We start from the raw sequence: 17,606 nt of genomic DNA, 5'->3' as shown, positions 1-17,606 counted from the left end.
TCAAACTCAAAAAATTCAATGAGTAACTCTCAGTTGATTTGTCCATTCAAACATTTGGGCGCTGGGGGTATATGTCATCTTCTGATGACTCTTGTTTAAAAGTTTTTGTGATTTATTATTTTCTTGATTTCCATGGAAATCTCGAAATGGAGGGATGGGCTTCATTCCCAGATTTATCATTTCCCCATTTTCAATGGAAGCAATTCTGACTTAGTCTCAAAATGGTTGCATGAGCTTCCGGATCAGAACTCAAAAAATTTCTGAATATCTTTAAACAGAACTTGGCAAATATGTGAGGCAGACCTTGAAGTGCCTTTTGCTATTTGCAGATTTTTATGATTTATCATTTTGCCAGTGTCCATGGAAACAATTCGGACTTAGTCTCAAAATGAAGGGATGGGCTTCATTACTTGAGCACAACCATTTCTTATCCTTCAGCATACTATGAGACAGATCTTGAAGTATTGCCTTTTGCTTTTTACAGATATGTGTCATTTATATTTTTCATGATTTCATGATTTCCATGGAAACAACTCAAAAAAACATCCAGTAACTATCAAATGATTTGTCCTTTCAAATATGTGGGGACCAGGTGGGAATATGCCATCGTCTGATGATGATTGTGATTTATTATTTTCTCGTTTTCCATGGAAATGTTTGTTCCTTTCTCGTTTTCCATGGAAATGTTTGTTCCTCAATCTGAAAAGTGAGAGATGTGTTTTGTTTCTGGAGCAACTTGAAAACCATTTCATATCTTTCAGCAGATCTTGGCAGATATTTGAGACAGATCTTGAAGTGTGGTGCCTTTTGCTGTTTACAGATATATGCCATTTATGTGATTTCCATGGAAACGATCAAGTATCTGTCATATGATTGTCTTTTCAAATATTTGGGGGCCGGGGATATGTCATCACCTGATGACTCTTGTTCAGAATAAGGAAGAGATTTCCCTCAGTGCCCATTTGCTCCAAGTGATCCAAGACATATGTTGACAAGTATATCCATTGTATCTCATTTAAGTAACCCTTCATGTACTCAGGGAACTGCAACAAAGGTGAAGCCAGGCAAAGGCAAAAAGGTCACACCTCCAACACCAGCATCAGATGAAGATTCTAACAGCTCCCATGAGGAAAGTGAGGAGGTATGTAAGCAGTTGAGTTTTAATGAGTGCAGATAATTCCTTAAAAGAATATCCTGGTTATACCTTAAAAACAAAAGTTTTAGCTTTAACACACGTAATTAGCGGTAAATGTATTTCTTGCAAAATGTCATGTTTCAAGTTCATCATTGCCATAGCTCCAGGCCTACAGATTTTCTGACCTGTAAAGATCCAGGTTAGATTGGTCTTTATACCTGAAATGTTTTAATTCAGGTCTATGGGAACCTGTAAAAAACAAGTTGATTGTGATAAGCATCCTCAGTCACAGACTGAACTCATTACCTATGTGTCTGCTTGCCTGTCTGTCTGCTTGCTATACACCGATCGGCTATACACCATAAACAATATACATTTATGATTTATGTCTGTCTCTGTCACCTTGCATATTAACACAGACAAGCAGGGGTGACATGTTGTGATGTCTGTTGATAGCAAATGAACTGCATCCATTTTTCTCGGATGACTAGATCAGATGGAAACAGGTGCAAACTCAAATGTCAGTTTCAAATCCTGCTTTGTACTTGGACAAACGACAACTTCCAACCATGTAGTGGTTTTTGATTGGGTTGCAAATGCAGGAAAAATTAGCAGGCATTTACAAAACCCAACATCTCTATAGACACAAAGAGCCCTGATGATATCAGCAAATGAAACAAGGAAAGTTTTTCTTACACTTATGTGAAGGCTCACCCTAGTTTACAATTATAAGTTTCTTTATTTTTAATGTTTGTTTTGTTGGTTCATGAGGACGATTTCCATTGCTTGCAATGTCATTGACTGCAATAGGTCATATGCATGATTCTGACCAATGACAAACCTTATAGCAGACTGGTATCATGAAATAATAAGTCATTAATTATAACCAATGCAAGCAATACATTAGCATTCATATATTAGGAAAATATAAATATAGAATATTGGTTTAATCATTTGTCAGTAATAGCTTAGAGAGACTCCAGTCAAAAGAAGTAAAACTCATCTCACAGACATACTATTGAAAAAGGTATAAGTTATGACTACAAAATTTCGCAGATGTTCTAGATAAATCTTAGCCCGAGGTTATTCCATTCTTGTAAATAAAATTATGATTAACATCTTGTGAATTTGGACTCCTTGCTGTGTTAATTCCCCAAAGCAGATCAGCATGCCAGTTAGATAAGGGATTGCATCAGAACCCTCACTTGGACACAAGACTCTTGTCATAACATGCTGCTGGTGTGCTGGTCTGCTTGGGGGAATTAAATTGATTCTCAGGGTGATGTTGTCATGCCAGAGACTTGCACAATATAGCTAATTGAAGAGGAAGTCCCCTGTGGGGGAAGGTCCCTGTCTGCAGATGTTAGCAAAGTTAAGGACCTCTAAGAAGCCTGCAGTGAACGCATCCATTACAACCTCTTTGGGAGCACGATCAGCTCTAGAAGAGATTGAAGCCTGCATACAGGCTCCTCTGAACACTACAGATTATGAAGCAGAATATCTCCTTCACGCAGCCTCCTCTAAACCTGAAGTAGTGAGACTACAGACACCTTCAAATGCAGTCCTCAGCGTGAAGTTGATACATCAGCATTCTAAGGGTCAGCCACAATCCTTATGCAGCCTCATGCTCAGGTCTTTGTGCAGGGACAACTCATCCCTTTTTGGTCAGACTTTTGTGCAAGCTCAACCTTTGGCGCAGATGCAAGCCTTCAAGCAGACCAAACCACACTTTCACTCCACAATCTGATATTGTGGTGACCATTACTCAACAAGTACTCATGCCAATGAAACAACTGCAACTACCATCTGCTATGGAGACTGACAGACCTCTTGTGCAATCTGTGCTTGTGCCATCAGTGTATGAGGAGCCTCAGGAAGATAATTTCGCCTGTCAGCTGTGGAGGGTACAGAGATTGTTGGCAGTGGAAAGAGAAATGGGCATCAATACCAGAAATATTGACACCCCATGCATTCTTTTCATTGCCTTTCATTGCATTTAACAGGGGATAACTGTACTCTGTGAAATAATGGAGAGAGCAGTGAAGTGTGACCTAGGTGGCGTTATTCGTCAGACATTGATCCCTCAAAAACGCGATATTAGTCTGCATGGGCATCGGCTGATAAACTGCATTCTCACCACCTAAAGGAAGTTTAGAATTTCAGGTGTTCCACCAGCATAAGAACAAATCTAAGCTGCCATTGTAGATGTAGAGGAGAAAACATGTCTTCAAGGAGGGGGAGAGCAGACAGATGAGACAGATCTTCAAGTGGTTACTTTTTTATCCCCCTGGCATGTAATGCGGGGGGATATAGTCGATGCCTCGTCTGTCCGTCCGTCCATCTTCGCTATGTACAGGTTTTTGTGGTGTATTATTTTCTCGGTTTCCATGGAACCGTTTAGGACATAGTTTCAAAATTGAGAGATATGTTTCGTTTCCGGAGCAGAACTCAAAAACCGTTCAATTTTCTTCTGCAAAACATGGTAGATATATCAATCGGAGCGTAAAGTGGTTCCTTCTGCTATTTCCAGGTTATGGTGATTTATCATTTTCTCAGTTTCCATGGAAACGTTTTTAACATACTCTCAAAAGTGAGAGGTGTGTTTGGTTTCCGAAGCTTCGGAACTCCAAAACTTCTTAATATCTGTCCGTAAAACTTGGCAGATATGTTGCAGATCCCCAAGTGGTGCCTTTTGCTATTTACAGGTTTTTGTGATGTATTATTTTCTTGGTTTCCATGGAAACGTTTCAGACTTAGTCTCAAAATTGAGGGATGGGCTTCGTTTCCTGAGCAAAACTCAAAACCCATTCAATATTTTTCTGCAAAACTTGGTTGATATATCAATCAGAACCTATAGTGGTGCCATTCTGCTATGTACAGGATCTTGTGATTTATTATTTTCTTGGTTTCCATGGAAACGTTTCGGACTTAGTCTGAAAAATGGGAAGTGTGTTTCATTTCCAGAGCAGAACTCAAAAACTTCTTAATATCTGTCTGTAAAACTTGGCAGATACATGTGGCAGACCCCAAAGTGGTACTGTTTGGTTTTTAAAGGTTTAAGTGATTTATTTTCTTCTTGCTTTCCATGGACTTAGTCTCAAAACGGAGGGATGGGCTTCGTTCCCAGAGCTCAACTCGAAAACCATTTCATATCTTTCAACAGATCTTGGCAGATATATGAGACAGAACTTGAAATTGTGACTTTGCTGATTACAGATAAATGGCATTTATAATTTTCATGAATTCCATGGAAACAATTCAAACTTAGTCTAAAAAAAACCAGTGAGTAACTGTGAGATGATTTGTCCTTTCAAACTTATGGGCCGGGGGATATGTCATCTTCTGATGACTCTTGTTTCTGATTGTTTTGATTTTGACTTATGATACTGTAACCACTAACAGCATTGTGTCATTAGTAAATATATCATTTAAAACACCCAAAGATATCATAAAGATTGTATTAGCCAAGTTATAGTTCTGCCATGATATGTATAGTGTTTGTTTGCTGTGTTGTGCCTTAAAATCATATATATTGGATATGTCAATCTATTGAATGATTATTGATAACTGATTAGATTATCTATTTTATTCCCTCTCCATGTATACTAAAAGACACAAGATTCTTAAACGATTAGCAAAAACAGTTTTGTAGTTAAAAGAATTGTCCATGTTTATAACACTTGCAAACTGCTGTTTATTCTCATCTTTTGATAATGATTTTGCACATGTGCAAAAGTGTTAAAATTCCTGCCGAGTCTTAGTAGACAAAGGTTTGGTGAACAATGGAGACATTTAACTGATAAAGACGCTATTGCACTCCTTGGTCCACCTCAAATCATTTGTCCCGTTTGTAATTGTTTTGTTGAAGGGACATATCAAATCACAGCAATAGATACAAACTTGCAGCAAAACATCGGTAAACATTTACCTACCTAGTAAATGGTTTATTTGTTCCGTTTCGAATGGGAAATTCACAATATAGCTGTCTGGCGAAACACCAAATTTATGCCACTCGTACTTCATGTCCAGTTGCATCATTCACAAAGTATGTGTGAAAATGCCAGGGTAGACACGCGTATGTGAGATCAAGATCAACACTTGCCAGCAATAAAAATCAAGTCTTTGCTGAGTTATAGATCCTAGGTCGATCAGAAAAGGATCTTTTCTTTGATTCTGCTGGGTTCAGATTCGACAGTCACTCAAATATTTTCCACTGCCATTTCAGTTTTCAAACTTTCACAAAATGTAAACACTGGCTCGTCCACCATTTCAAACTGTTGCATTTCTCTACTTATAAGTAGGTCAGACGATTCCATTATAGTCTGTCAAGGGGATACAGTAACATGGCGCAAAAACAGTAGGTTTTCAGTTGTGTGGAGTTGGGATTAAAAAAAACAAGCTCTTAGTTATTACATTAGTGCAGTGACTAAACAGTAGTTTGCTTTCTTTGGTCAGAATATTCTTTTATGTGGAAATGTTGAAAACCTATGAACGACCCCAGCCACTCCCTTCACAGACGAGTTCACATTGCTACTCGTCCCATGTGGGATTACGGAGTGTCTTCCGCAGAACAAGGAAGTTTGATTTTAAATTAGTCATGGTAGGATCAGTTCAGTAAAACATGTCGCTGATTTTCAAACACACTAGGTGTATCTCCTAAGCAACAGATGTTCATTCAGTGGACTAGTGTTTTAGAAGCTTAGTCCGGACAGCAAAGCATTGTTCTCATAGCAGATTGAATTTTTGGACAGCTTTTTTTTTTTTTGTCCGTATTCTGTAATTGAGAGAGTGTGTGGATTATAATGCAAGCTTTAATGAAGAACACTTTTAAGTGGGATTTAGAGGGTAGTCTAGATTGTTGTTAAAACCGGACTCACTGTAACATTAAAAGGTTCATCACAGAAATACAGTGACATGATCAAAAACTGGACAATTGCATAGACATCAGTCAATAAAATCTTTTGACCATATCTCTCGTGTGTTGGAAGCATTTACACATGCTTTCTGTGGGGATGCATTTGTTGGTTTTATTAAATCGCCAAAGACAGAATTGCTGTACCAGAAGCAATTGGCTTTAATACATCCAGCCATCAAATGGGTTATGATAAAAATACAACAAATGCATGTGTGAAAATGACAGGGATATTTTAGTGTCGTTCTTCTAAGATGTCTGATGTTTTATCATGATAAAAATAATTTTAGAAACAAGTGAAAATATTGTTTAAAGAAACACCTAATATTTCATTCCTTTGCTGTAATGTGTTGCCAATCATTTTTAAGCACTGATAAATTAGATTCGTACGCTTCTGGCACAGCACCTCTGTCTTTGGTGATTTAAAGGGGCACTGATGCGGAGCAGTTTCCGTGGACTGGTGGTTTCTTTTGTTATTGTTTTTCTCCCAAGAGTACCCGGATGATATCCCAGAATTTGTGACTGGTTCGTGATCTCTGCTGCGCCTCTCATATGCGCAATTAATAGTTTATGTGTAGACTGATCAACACAAATGAAGTCAATTTACTTAGTTATTATGAAAACAAATCAAACACCTTGAAGTTTACTCTTCTGCCAGTGTAAAACACGTTAGGACTGAAAAATAACGAAGTCAGTGTATGTCTTTATATTTTGTCTTATAAACCTAATTAAAAAGAAGGATATTCCATTCATCTGCAGCTGGTAATAATCCAGCTCTATGTCTTGTGTCTTTCAACAGTCTAATATACGAAAAAGTGACATATCGTTTGAAAAATTTTCATACTTGTGTATACACTCAGGACAGCACACCTGGCAACTACGTGTGTGATGTCTGCCATTAGTTAGCCAGTAATGAGCAACAATCAATCAATCAAGGTGGTGGCGGTTAATTCTTTGTAGGAAGGATGTTGTTTTTACACTCGTACTTTACGACAGGGTGTATTCAGTGTAGATTATGTTAATTATGTAGATTATGTAAATCTACACTCAAAAACACTGCCTTTTTGACAAATCCGCTGTGGAAGTAATAAATCAATCAGTCTGTTATCGGTTAATCCTTTGATCGATGTTTGTTTTTGTAACTCAGCAGATAAACCCTCTTGCATCACTTACATGCACATGTTCTTATTGCGTAACATGAATGACACGTGTAGGTTTATACCATCAAACATGAGTTGCAGCAAGGAAGATGTAATCTCTGTATCGCATGCAGCCTGGAAACACTTTTGGCCCGAATCTGTTTTGAGGATACCAACGGAACTTACACTTGTTACATAAGAAATGCACATAGGCATTTGCTGTGGGTAAATGGGTATTTACTTGGGTAAATATGTATAATCAGAGGGGTTTTTTTACGTAAGAAAATTTTCAGATTTCTCTACCAATGGCAAAGTCAATGTTATTAGTTTACAAATTCAGTTAAATCAACTGTGTGTTTTTAATTATCATAGATTATTAAACCAGGGTCATAGCTAACAAAACTTACGTAAGATGTTTGCTATGACAGCTGGACCAACCCTATAAACTATCTAAATATAAAGAGGTAGTCAAAAGATTTTGATGCTTGTGAGACCTTTTAAAATATATAATTGTCCAATTTTCAAGCATGTCACCATATTTCTGTGATGAACCTATGCATATTAAATGGTAAAGGTGTCTGGATACTACACTGGGCCTTGTTTATTGATTTTCTGACATGCAGTAGTGGCCTATGCTTACAGTCATGCTTACCACTTACATATGAATCAGGATTTCATTTCTTATGACTGGGTTTGTTTGGACCTTAAAAAAAAAATATCGCACTGTAAATAATCATCTTTATCACCACAGGAGAAGCCAAAACCACTCACAAAAAAGCAGAAAAAATCCATTGTCGAGTCATCAATGAAAGTAAAACAAATATCAAATGATGATGAAGACAGTGATGATGACAGTGATGACAGTGATGATGACAGTATTCAGGATGACACTGACAGTGAAGAAGAAAACACTGTAATAACCAAGGAACAGGATGAGGACAGTGATGAAGAGAGCATGCCAGTCACAAACAAGATGCCTGAATCTTCTGAGAGTGATGAGAATGACAGTGAGGATGGCAGTGAAGAGGAAGTTGAAGGTAAATGTTTTCATATATTCTTTCTTCTAAATCCAGATCTCAGTGCCTTTTAAAATAATAGATTAAATGTTGCATTTTGGAAAATTGGTTATACAGCATAATATTCTAGAGTTTTTATCCCCAGTTGTGCATTTAGTGCAAAGCATGGAATATAGCATTAACCTCTGTCTGTACATAGATACGAATTGGAATATCTTCAAAGCCATTTGACAAGGTTCTTTTCATACTTTGTACCAAGATTCATCACAGTATGTGAAAGGTCCCAATCAGGTTTGATAACCTTGACCTTTGTTTCAAGGTCAGAAGTGGACTTTAAGATTTCACCTTTGTCTGCAAGATATCTCAAGAACCAGTGGCTGGATTTTTTTCCATATGTGACACCAAGTTTTATCTGGGGAAGGCATGTGACCCAGTTGAATTTGGTGACCTTCATGAAATTTTCAAGGTCACAAGAACACTTTGAAGATTTCATCATATTAACCTGCATATTTTGGAGGTGTGGTGGGCGAGCTGGCTAAGGCACCAGGCTAATAATCCAGCAAGCATTTAGGTGCCGGGATCGAGCCCACCTATGACCAGGTGAAAAAGCGTTGGAGTCAACTATGTGTGCAGACTCAAGTGTTGTCACATTCCTAGTTACACAAACCTGTGCACTTGAAAGAACCCATGAATGCCTTGGTGTATGACCAGATGGCCGCATGACTACGTGCAAACACATTGTTGCGGGTTACCCATAAAGGTCCCAGGGTAGAATAGGCCTTCAGCAACCCATGCTTGCCATAGAAGTCAACTGTGCTTGTCTTAGAGGCAGCTAACGGGATCCGGTGGTCAGACTCACTGACTTGGTTGATACATGTCATCAGTTCCCAATTGTGCAGATCGATGCTCATGTAGTTGATCACTGGATTGTCTGGTCCAGACTCGATTATTTACAGACCGTCGCCATATAGCTGGAATATTGCTGAGTGTGGCATAAAACTAAACTCATTCACCCACTCGCTCACTCCTTGTTGCGGATACAGCAATGTGTAGTAAACTTTCATAAAGCACTGTGACTGTGTGTCCCCCCAGTCCACCCAGCTGTGATTGAGTACCTCATAAGGATTGGAAAGCTGCTATAACTTGATGCATCTCGTAGGCAGTTGTTTGATCCCCAAGGAGTTGAAATTGATAGCAAGATGTGTCATTGAGATTAACATCCAGTCATCAAGGAGATAAAATACCAGCACCTTGGGTATGCACAACTGCATTGATGTGTGTGCTAAATAAATATCCATCAATAGAGGTTCTTTATATGAAACACCAAGCTTCACCAAGGCCCAGTAGATTTTGGCAAACTTCATGTAACTTTCAAGGCCACAGAAACACTTTGAAGAATTCAGCAGGTAAAATGGCATGTTAAGCCAGCAAGCTACCTCAAGAATCATTCACTGTATTTTCTTCATATTTACAACCAAGCCTCATTTCAGGAGTGTGCAGGGCCCAGTTGATTTTAGTGGCCTTCACATAATTTTGAAAAGGCAACGCTTTGTACATTTCAACATGTTAAGATTGGCAGCAAGTACGGTTCACTGGATTGCCCCCGCCACAATGTGAAATAGAGGACTGTACTCAGCAGCGTCTGTACGTCCCGATTCTTGTTAACATGCTATCTTCGGAACTGTTGTACCCAATGTCTTCAAATTTGGTGATTGCTTGCAGATGACTGTGTAGACACAAGCTGATTTTTGAAGACCTTGACATTATCTTCAAGGTCACACAACACTTTGACCACTTATCATACTTTTGTAGCCATGATATAATTAGACAGCTATAATGAAATACTAATTGCTACCAAAATTCATTATTACTTATAACCAGCATTAGCTTTCAGGTATTAGGAAAATATAGATACTGAAGATTAGTTTCTTCATATACCAGTAATAGCTTTGAGAAAGACACCAGTCAAAAGTAGTGAACCTCATCTCAGACATTCTATTGAAAAAGTATGACCACACAATTTCACAGATGTTCAAGTTAAAATCCTAGTCTGAGGTTATCAGAACTCCACTGTAAGACAAACCATTCTCTAAGACAAGGGTTATGTCTAGACAGTTTGATAAACTGCTTTGATGAGGTAAACATGCCATCACCTACATTAAAATAACATTATGCAAACACCAATTAAGGGGCATTAAGATCCAGCGATCCAGCATCCATTATGAGCTGACTGTTAAGTAAACCTAAATGCACCAACACAAGAAATGAAGACAAATGCCAGTGTGGAGTTAAATGGGCACAGTGTAGATGGCGAGGACGAGAAACTGCACTGAAGCATGTAAGGCTAGCAAAGCTTTTACAGACCCCTACGGGTGTGCACAAGTTGGTCCGCCGTGACATGGCAGCCCAAATGATGGAAAAACTCAACACTGTCTCCTGCGGAAGCAGGATTTGGGAGCTTTGTTCTCCCGCTGTAACAGCGGGTACCAAGTATCCAGGTAGATCGAGCAAGCATGGTGTAATGAAGAGGTGCGGAGTCCAGCTGGTACCATGCTATGCACCACGGATGGGTGAGGGCTGCCGTGGCGCATGGCTGCCATCCACACCACTGAGGGGGAAAAAGAAAGGGTGGGTGGATGGGAGAGGAAGAGAGACAATGCGCTTGAACAGCAATCGCCAATGGTTAAGAAATATATAAATGAGACATGTAGGGATTGGGAAAGAGAGCTTTGAATGGGCCATTTTAGGATTATTAACCATTTCCTGAATTTGAATGGACCACTGCCCCTGTATCAATTGTAAACTTCCAACTTTTAATGGGCTATTTTTAATTCTAATGTGCAAAATAGACCGTGGTCCCTGCCTCTCCCAATCCCTTTGCCAGTTTGCTACCGTGCTCAGACATATTCAGGCTGTATGTGATAGGTGTCTGCAAATGATGAGAATGGCGAGACTAATGAGGGCTATTCATGCCTGATATCCCTGGTAGGTTTCGGAGATTACAAGAAACTGTCTCCTCTTATGAGCAAGTCCTGATTGTTTAATTGTTTAAATGCGTTGTAAACTAAATGTTGAAAGAAAGCAGGTGTGAATACATGTCATATATGTATTGTTTTCATGTAATTTTATTGTACTTTCTCTTGTAGAGTATAGGTGTGGCATGTACATATGTATTTTCTTAACACATGTTTCTATTCTTTGTATGTAGGACATACTTAAACAAATTGCCCCCTCATATCATTGTGTGAGGTTAAATAGTTCAAAACATCTATGTCATTTACAGTAAAGAAGAATTTACGCACATGCTTAGTAATCTTCTATGAAAGAAGCGTTTTTGCTCATACGTTGCTAGTGTATACTGAATGTTTGAAGGAAAGTACTAATAAGCTAGTCTGTGACTTGCATGGAGCAGATTCACAATTTGTCACTTTGGTTCATCTAGATTTAACGCAGAAAATATATGTTATCATATGAACGTACATGTATACATATTATATAATACTATTCCTTGCACATACATAAGACAAAGGGTCATGGGATGGGGCGTTATCAAAGTTCCAGAATAGAACGGTTTGTATCTCAACTGTTCAATATAGTGGCTGATTTGTTATCTGTGACCAATTGTATCATGAGATACGTGCCACATGGGAAATGACAGGTGATAGGGCATGGGCTAAATTTCTGAAGAGCATGTTTGGTCACCAGACAGCTTGGATACAGATTGATTATTGGCTAGATTGTTGACCAGCCGATATGCTGGATTATCAACTCTAGCTATCATTAAAAAGTTTGTGTATCGTGAACATACATAATCGTATGGATGCCTGCAATGTACACTCAGGACCAACAAGCACTTTGGCAAATTTATTTTGTAAGTGCTCAAAGCGCTACAATCCGATTATTATTACCCCAGATAACCCAGTCCAGCCACTGAGTAGAGATAGCATTTATTTGCATATACATTTTGCGCACCCTAGTTGTGCATCAAACATAATGGCTTGCTAAACATTTCAATGTAATCTGTCCATTATTATGAGTGAATATCATAATTCAAGTACATGTATTATAGAATTCAAAAAGTGACATTCTGATTTATTGTGATGTATACACTTGTAGTTGAATCCCCCCAAATATTTATGAAGATGGGCATGCCTGTATTTGTTTTGAATGCAAACGAGGTTGAGAAGATTGACAGTGGGCATGACTTAATAAAATAAGTTGTCCAATGATGTAACAGCGCATAAGTTTGTTTTACACTTGTCACAGGACAAAACTTTACCTGGACATGCATTCTGGCAGAGGCTGTTACTTTGAGGTTGAAAGGGGGGTACAAATATCTCATTAATGTTGTCTGACTGAATGATTATACACATGTGTATCAATTCCGTAGCTGATATATTTTCCTCCTCCTATTGACGATACACGTGATACAAACGTTTCTTACTCAATGCTTATGTAAATTGCATTGAAAAACCACATTTCAAATCAACATTAAACTTTCAACAGCTTGAACAAAATGCTTCAGTTACCTTTGTATGGTTTATGTGTAATATGTATATTATGAGTTGATGCAAGAGTTATCACTTCATATTCAATTATGTATTATTATCAACTTAAGAATTATGAAAAATCAATAGTCGCAATTGAGTTAGGTCTAAATTAGTAAGTTGGTTTATTTAAAATATATACGAACATGGGTGTAATACAGTTTTGTTATTTATGTCTACGATTCATTATATAAACTATTACAATGAATGAATGAGTGATTTAATTTAGTTGAAGGTTTTGCAACCTTGTCACTGTTAATTCAATCAATGTGCAAACATAGTATTTTAGTATTGACTCCCAATGACCAGTAACAAACACTTTCCTCCTGTAACAACATCTCATAATCCCCTTTCTTGGAGAGATGCGTTCACCTCTATAAGCCCATGACATTGCTAGTAACTGGTATCAAAACACATTAATACGTCTTCTGATTAACACAGAAAGTAACCTCTCTCGTAAGAAAAGCTAATCTATGATTACAGCTAAATTGATGGGCTTCGTTTCTGGAGCAAAGCTCAAAAACATCATAATATCATTGTGAAAACTTGGCAGATATGTGGGGCAGACCCTAAAGTGATGCCTTTTGCTGTTTGCAGACATTTGTGATTTGTCATTTTCCTGGTTTCCATGGAAATGATTCGGACTTAATCTCAAAATTGAGGCATTTGCTTTGTTTCTGAAGCATAACTCAAAAACCATTAAATATTTTTTCTGCAAAACTTGGTAGATAAATCAGTCAGAACCTAAAGTAGTGCCTTTTGCTTTTTACAGACTTTGGTGATTTATCACTTTCCCATTTTCCGTGGAAGCGATTGTGACATAGTCTCAAGCGGAATGGAAGAGCTTTGTTTCTGTAGCACAACTCAGAAACTTTTAAAAATCTTTCAACAAAACTTTGCAGATATGTGAGGCAGACCACAAATTGGTGCCCTTTGCTATCTGCAATGTTTTGATATTTTTATTTTGCCCGGTTTCCATGGAAATAATTTAGACTTAGTCTGAACATGGAGGGATCGGCTTTGTTTCTGGAACACAACTCAAAATCCATTTCTTATCTTTCAGCAGATCTTTACAGATATATGTGACAGATCTTGAAACAGTGCCTTTCGCTGTTTACAGATATATTGCATTTATATTTTTCATGCTTTCCATGAAAATGATTCCAACTTTGTCTGAAAAACATCAAGTAACTGTCAGATGCCGGAATTGCAAATGTGTCCAGTCGCGTGGCCCCTGCCATCTTAAGAGATATATACAGGATGCCTATTTGTGCGTCCTATACACATAAAAAAGTACAATGGATGCAACAATATTTATCACTGCATCCACAAGGACACAAAAAATGTCCAAATATGTTTTGTAAACAATTTGATTAGTAAGTTATCACTGTGTCTGCTACTAGCTGGGTTATGGTATCAGTTTAATTTTCAATTTAATTACTGTAACAATGTGATGATCATGATACAAGTACAATTACAGTAACTAAATTACGACACTATTACAAGATTGTATTAATAATAACTAATCAGTGTCTGTCACCCCCGTTTTGTTGTCCAGGACATGTCCAATTTAGGAGTACGAGTTCTAGGGACCCTCAAATATAGGACTTTGGTTAAATCCCTGCATCTGTCCCTCGGAATAAGCCATTGATAGCTAATTATCCCTTGTAACAATAAAGTTACGAGGCATATGGAAACAAGTTCCATCTGACTGTCCGTCTGTTCGTTCATGCGTCCGTCTGTCCACAGTATTTTCTCTGAAGGGTATTTCCTAAACTATTCATGATAACTTAATCAAACTTGGTACATATGTCAAGAATGATCCACAGATGTGCCTTTTAGGGATTAGACCCAGAGTGCTCCTCTCTGGAGCAGAACTGAAAAACCTTTCAGTGCTCTCCTTCCACTTTGCCATACACACAGCAAAACATTTGACATCATCATAACTAGTTGACATATTTATGGAGAATATTTTAACCATTGTGAGGGATATTAGTTGTTTTGCCTTGTTGGCATTAGACCCAGATATGAATTTTATTTTTGACGGTTTCCATGGAAACATGACTTAGGCTGTGGTTTTGAGGATGTTGTCTGGTCCAGAGCAGATCCCCCCAAGCTTTAGCTGTATCACAGTTTGCACACATGCTCACCATATTCCCCTTGATCCCTAGATGTGCCTTTTGATGGTTACACCAGTGTGTAATGGTTTCCATGACAAGTGTGACATTGACTGAATTGATGGTTGTGCTCTTTTCACTATGTCTTCACTAAGCTTGGTACATAGATAAGTCTGGTGCTTCCTTTTGGTAGGTTTGGATATGTGATTAAAATACTTCTTGCATTTCCATGGCAACAAGTTTGTCCTTGTTTGAGTTTGGTGCTAGTGTTTTTTCCTGAACAGAACTGTGAAACTCTTTTTCTACGCTGCCATGCGAAACATTGACATCGTGTAATCATAATTAGTAGACATATTCAAGATGATTATTTTGCTGTTGTCGGGGATATTAATGACTTGTCCTTCTTTCAAGAGGCCAGCGGTCCAGAGATGCAGGAGCAAAATAGTGCAGACCCAGTGGGCTGCAGTGTTCGTGTTAACGCAGAGACATGAATTTTTCACACAAAAAAAATAATAAAACCATGCAAAAAATATTTTGTGCGCATGTTTTGGACGCATAGATTCTGATCTACATAATTTCACAAAGTACCTTAAAACCGCAACATAAAGACTAACAATAAATTTTAACATGATTCAGGATTGTACTAAAAATTTCACAAGCAAAAGATTTGGACTACGTATTCATAATTTTATTTCTGCACACACTCCTACTAAACCTACCGCGATCACTGGGACTCTACGCAGGCCACACGATGGGTGTCTCTCTCAGGTCTGTCATTGCATGGAATAGAGACACAGATTGACTGCAGGTTTGCTTTGGGTGGTCCAGATGATAGATCGGCTAGTGTAATGGTGCCATTTGTTGGAGACTACATTGACAATGCCAGTTATTCAGTCCGGGACTCGGAGGGTCATAGTGTTTTATCCATCCAGCTGCTCTTTATTATGAGCCAGGGCAATTGCACAGTTGATAAGCCTGGGTATCAGGCTAACTGCCCCCTGGACAACTGTCCCCTAGGCTAATTGCCTCCTGGGACAAGTGCCCCCTATAATAACAACACAGATAGCCAGGGGGCAGTAAGCCTGATACCCGGACTTATCAAGTGTACAGCCTCTGGATACTTCTGCCACGGATTTGTTTCTGGGTTGGTCCGTCCTTGAGAAGATGGAATTACTCTCTGGTCTTGATCCAAGCACAGTGACTCCACGCTTTGAAGAGCTGGAACAAGAAATTCCAATTGATTTGTGATCTTCAGGTTACCTCCCTCCAGAGCGGATTCCTTTCCAAAGAGATTTAAGATACAGACATCATTGCCAGCATATGAATGTTTCATCTGTACAAGGAATTGCAAGATTGTGGAAGTTTAATTTTGATATATATGTTTCTTTTCATTTTGTTTTTATTTGTTCAAAATTACGATTCTTTTTCATAGAGATCCTCCTTGGGGTACTTATATGCATTTAAATGTTCTTTAAATTCTTGCGACAGCCAAGAGCAGGTAACTCTTCAGACTATAGCCTCCAACAAAACACTTCCTTTTCTGTCGCCCGCCTGTAAAGACGTGCTACAGCGTTCAGAGATTCTTGCTTCCAAGATTCACACGACAAGTACTAAGATGAGTAACTCGGAGGCTCAAACTGTATGTATGGTTTCTTTATTAGACGCATGGGCGCATGAGGAATCATTTTTACAGTTTACTTTTTTGCTGTCCCTGTTGGTAGCCACGTGGTTAGCATAATGGTGGAAAGCAAGCTTTTTTCTCGCCCAAACTTTTAAGTTTCATGGCGGTCTTTTAAAAGTAAACTTGTGTCAGCTATACTTTTTATGTACTTTATTCATATTATCTCCATATTTACTACAATTTGTTTAAATATGTTGTAAATTATGGTATAGTGGCACTTAGCTTTTACCTTAACTACGTGGGTAGTTTTAGTTATTTAGCTTTGCGCCCATGCGTGTCTCGTTTCATTTATTGTTTCATTACACAACACTAGGGGTTATTTGTTGTTTTGCAGTTTAAATCCTGCTCCACATGCAAATCCTCTATTCCAGCCAAAGACCTTCACGATGTTTGTCTAAGGTGCCTGGTTGAATGTCATCATGACGACCAGTCATGTGATGTGTGTGCGGGTTTTACACCCCAGAAAAGAAAGTCAAGACACGCTGACTTTTTGGATATTTGCGTTCCCACAAAAAGAAAGGCGCAGCTTCCTCTTCGGAGGGGTCGGCTAAGAAGGCCACGGTGTCTAGGGACCCTTCCCCTTCTCCTGCCACTGTATCCCCTGCACCTACCCCCTTTTCGCAAGCACCATTAATCTCTGTTGATTCAATTAATGCCTTGTTTCAGCAACAGATGTCTTCGGTCCAATCAATGATAGATTCGGCGCTGTCGGGTTTCCGAAAGGAACTTGACACCCGATCTTCATTGAGCGGCCATGGTGGTTCACTTGAGGGAGGCCTCGGCCCGAGCTAAAGCTCGGAGAACGCTCCTCCCTCTGGGCACCCATCCTGCACTTCGGGCGCACAGTCGGATTTGCCTTGGGCAGTCGGCCCCAGCTTGTCCCGTGGGGCAAGTGGGGCAATGACGCCCAGTGTCGGCGGCTCGACCTCGCTAGTGCTGCCCAGCCGCTGGGGGCATCGACACCCCTTCCATTTCCTGGGCTCTCGAGTCGCCCTCCAGTGGGGGGCTTGCCTCAGTTGCCCAGGCGACCTAGTTCGGGCTCTGGCAGGGGCGAACCTA

At 39.0% G+C, this 17,606-nt stretch overlaps 1 protein-coding gene across 2 annotated transcripts in view; it reads left to right on the top strand.

Annotated features, from left to right (window-relative positions):
- Nucleotides 1–17,606, top strand: part of LOC137283767 (nucleolin-like) — a 50,739-nt gene that overhangs the window by 7,234 nt on the left and 25,899 nt on the right. For both annotated transcript variants that reach the window (XM_067815448.1, XM_067815449.1), the window contains exons 2-3: nucleotides 1,040–1,141; nucleotides 7,938–8,223. In XM_067815448.1, coding sequence (XP_067671549.1) covers nucleotides 1,040–1,141; nucleotides 7,938–8,223 — 388 coding nt within the window. The remainder of the gene's footprint in view (nucleotides 1–1,039; nucleotides 1,142–7,937; nucleotides 8,224–17,606) is intronic.

The sequence above is a fragment of the Haliotis asinina genome, chromosome 5 (assembly GCF_037392515.1).
Source record: "Haliotis asinina isolate JCU_RB_2024 chromosome 5, JCU_Hal_asi_v2, whole genome shotgun sequence".
Lineage (NCBI taxonomy): Eukaryota > Metazoa > Mollusca > Gastropoda > Lepetellida > Haliotidae > Haliotis > Haliotis asinina.
This window is presented reverse-complemented; position numbering and strand designations above follow the sequence as displayed.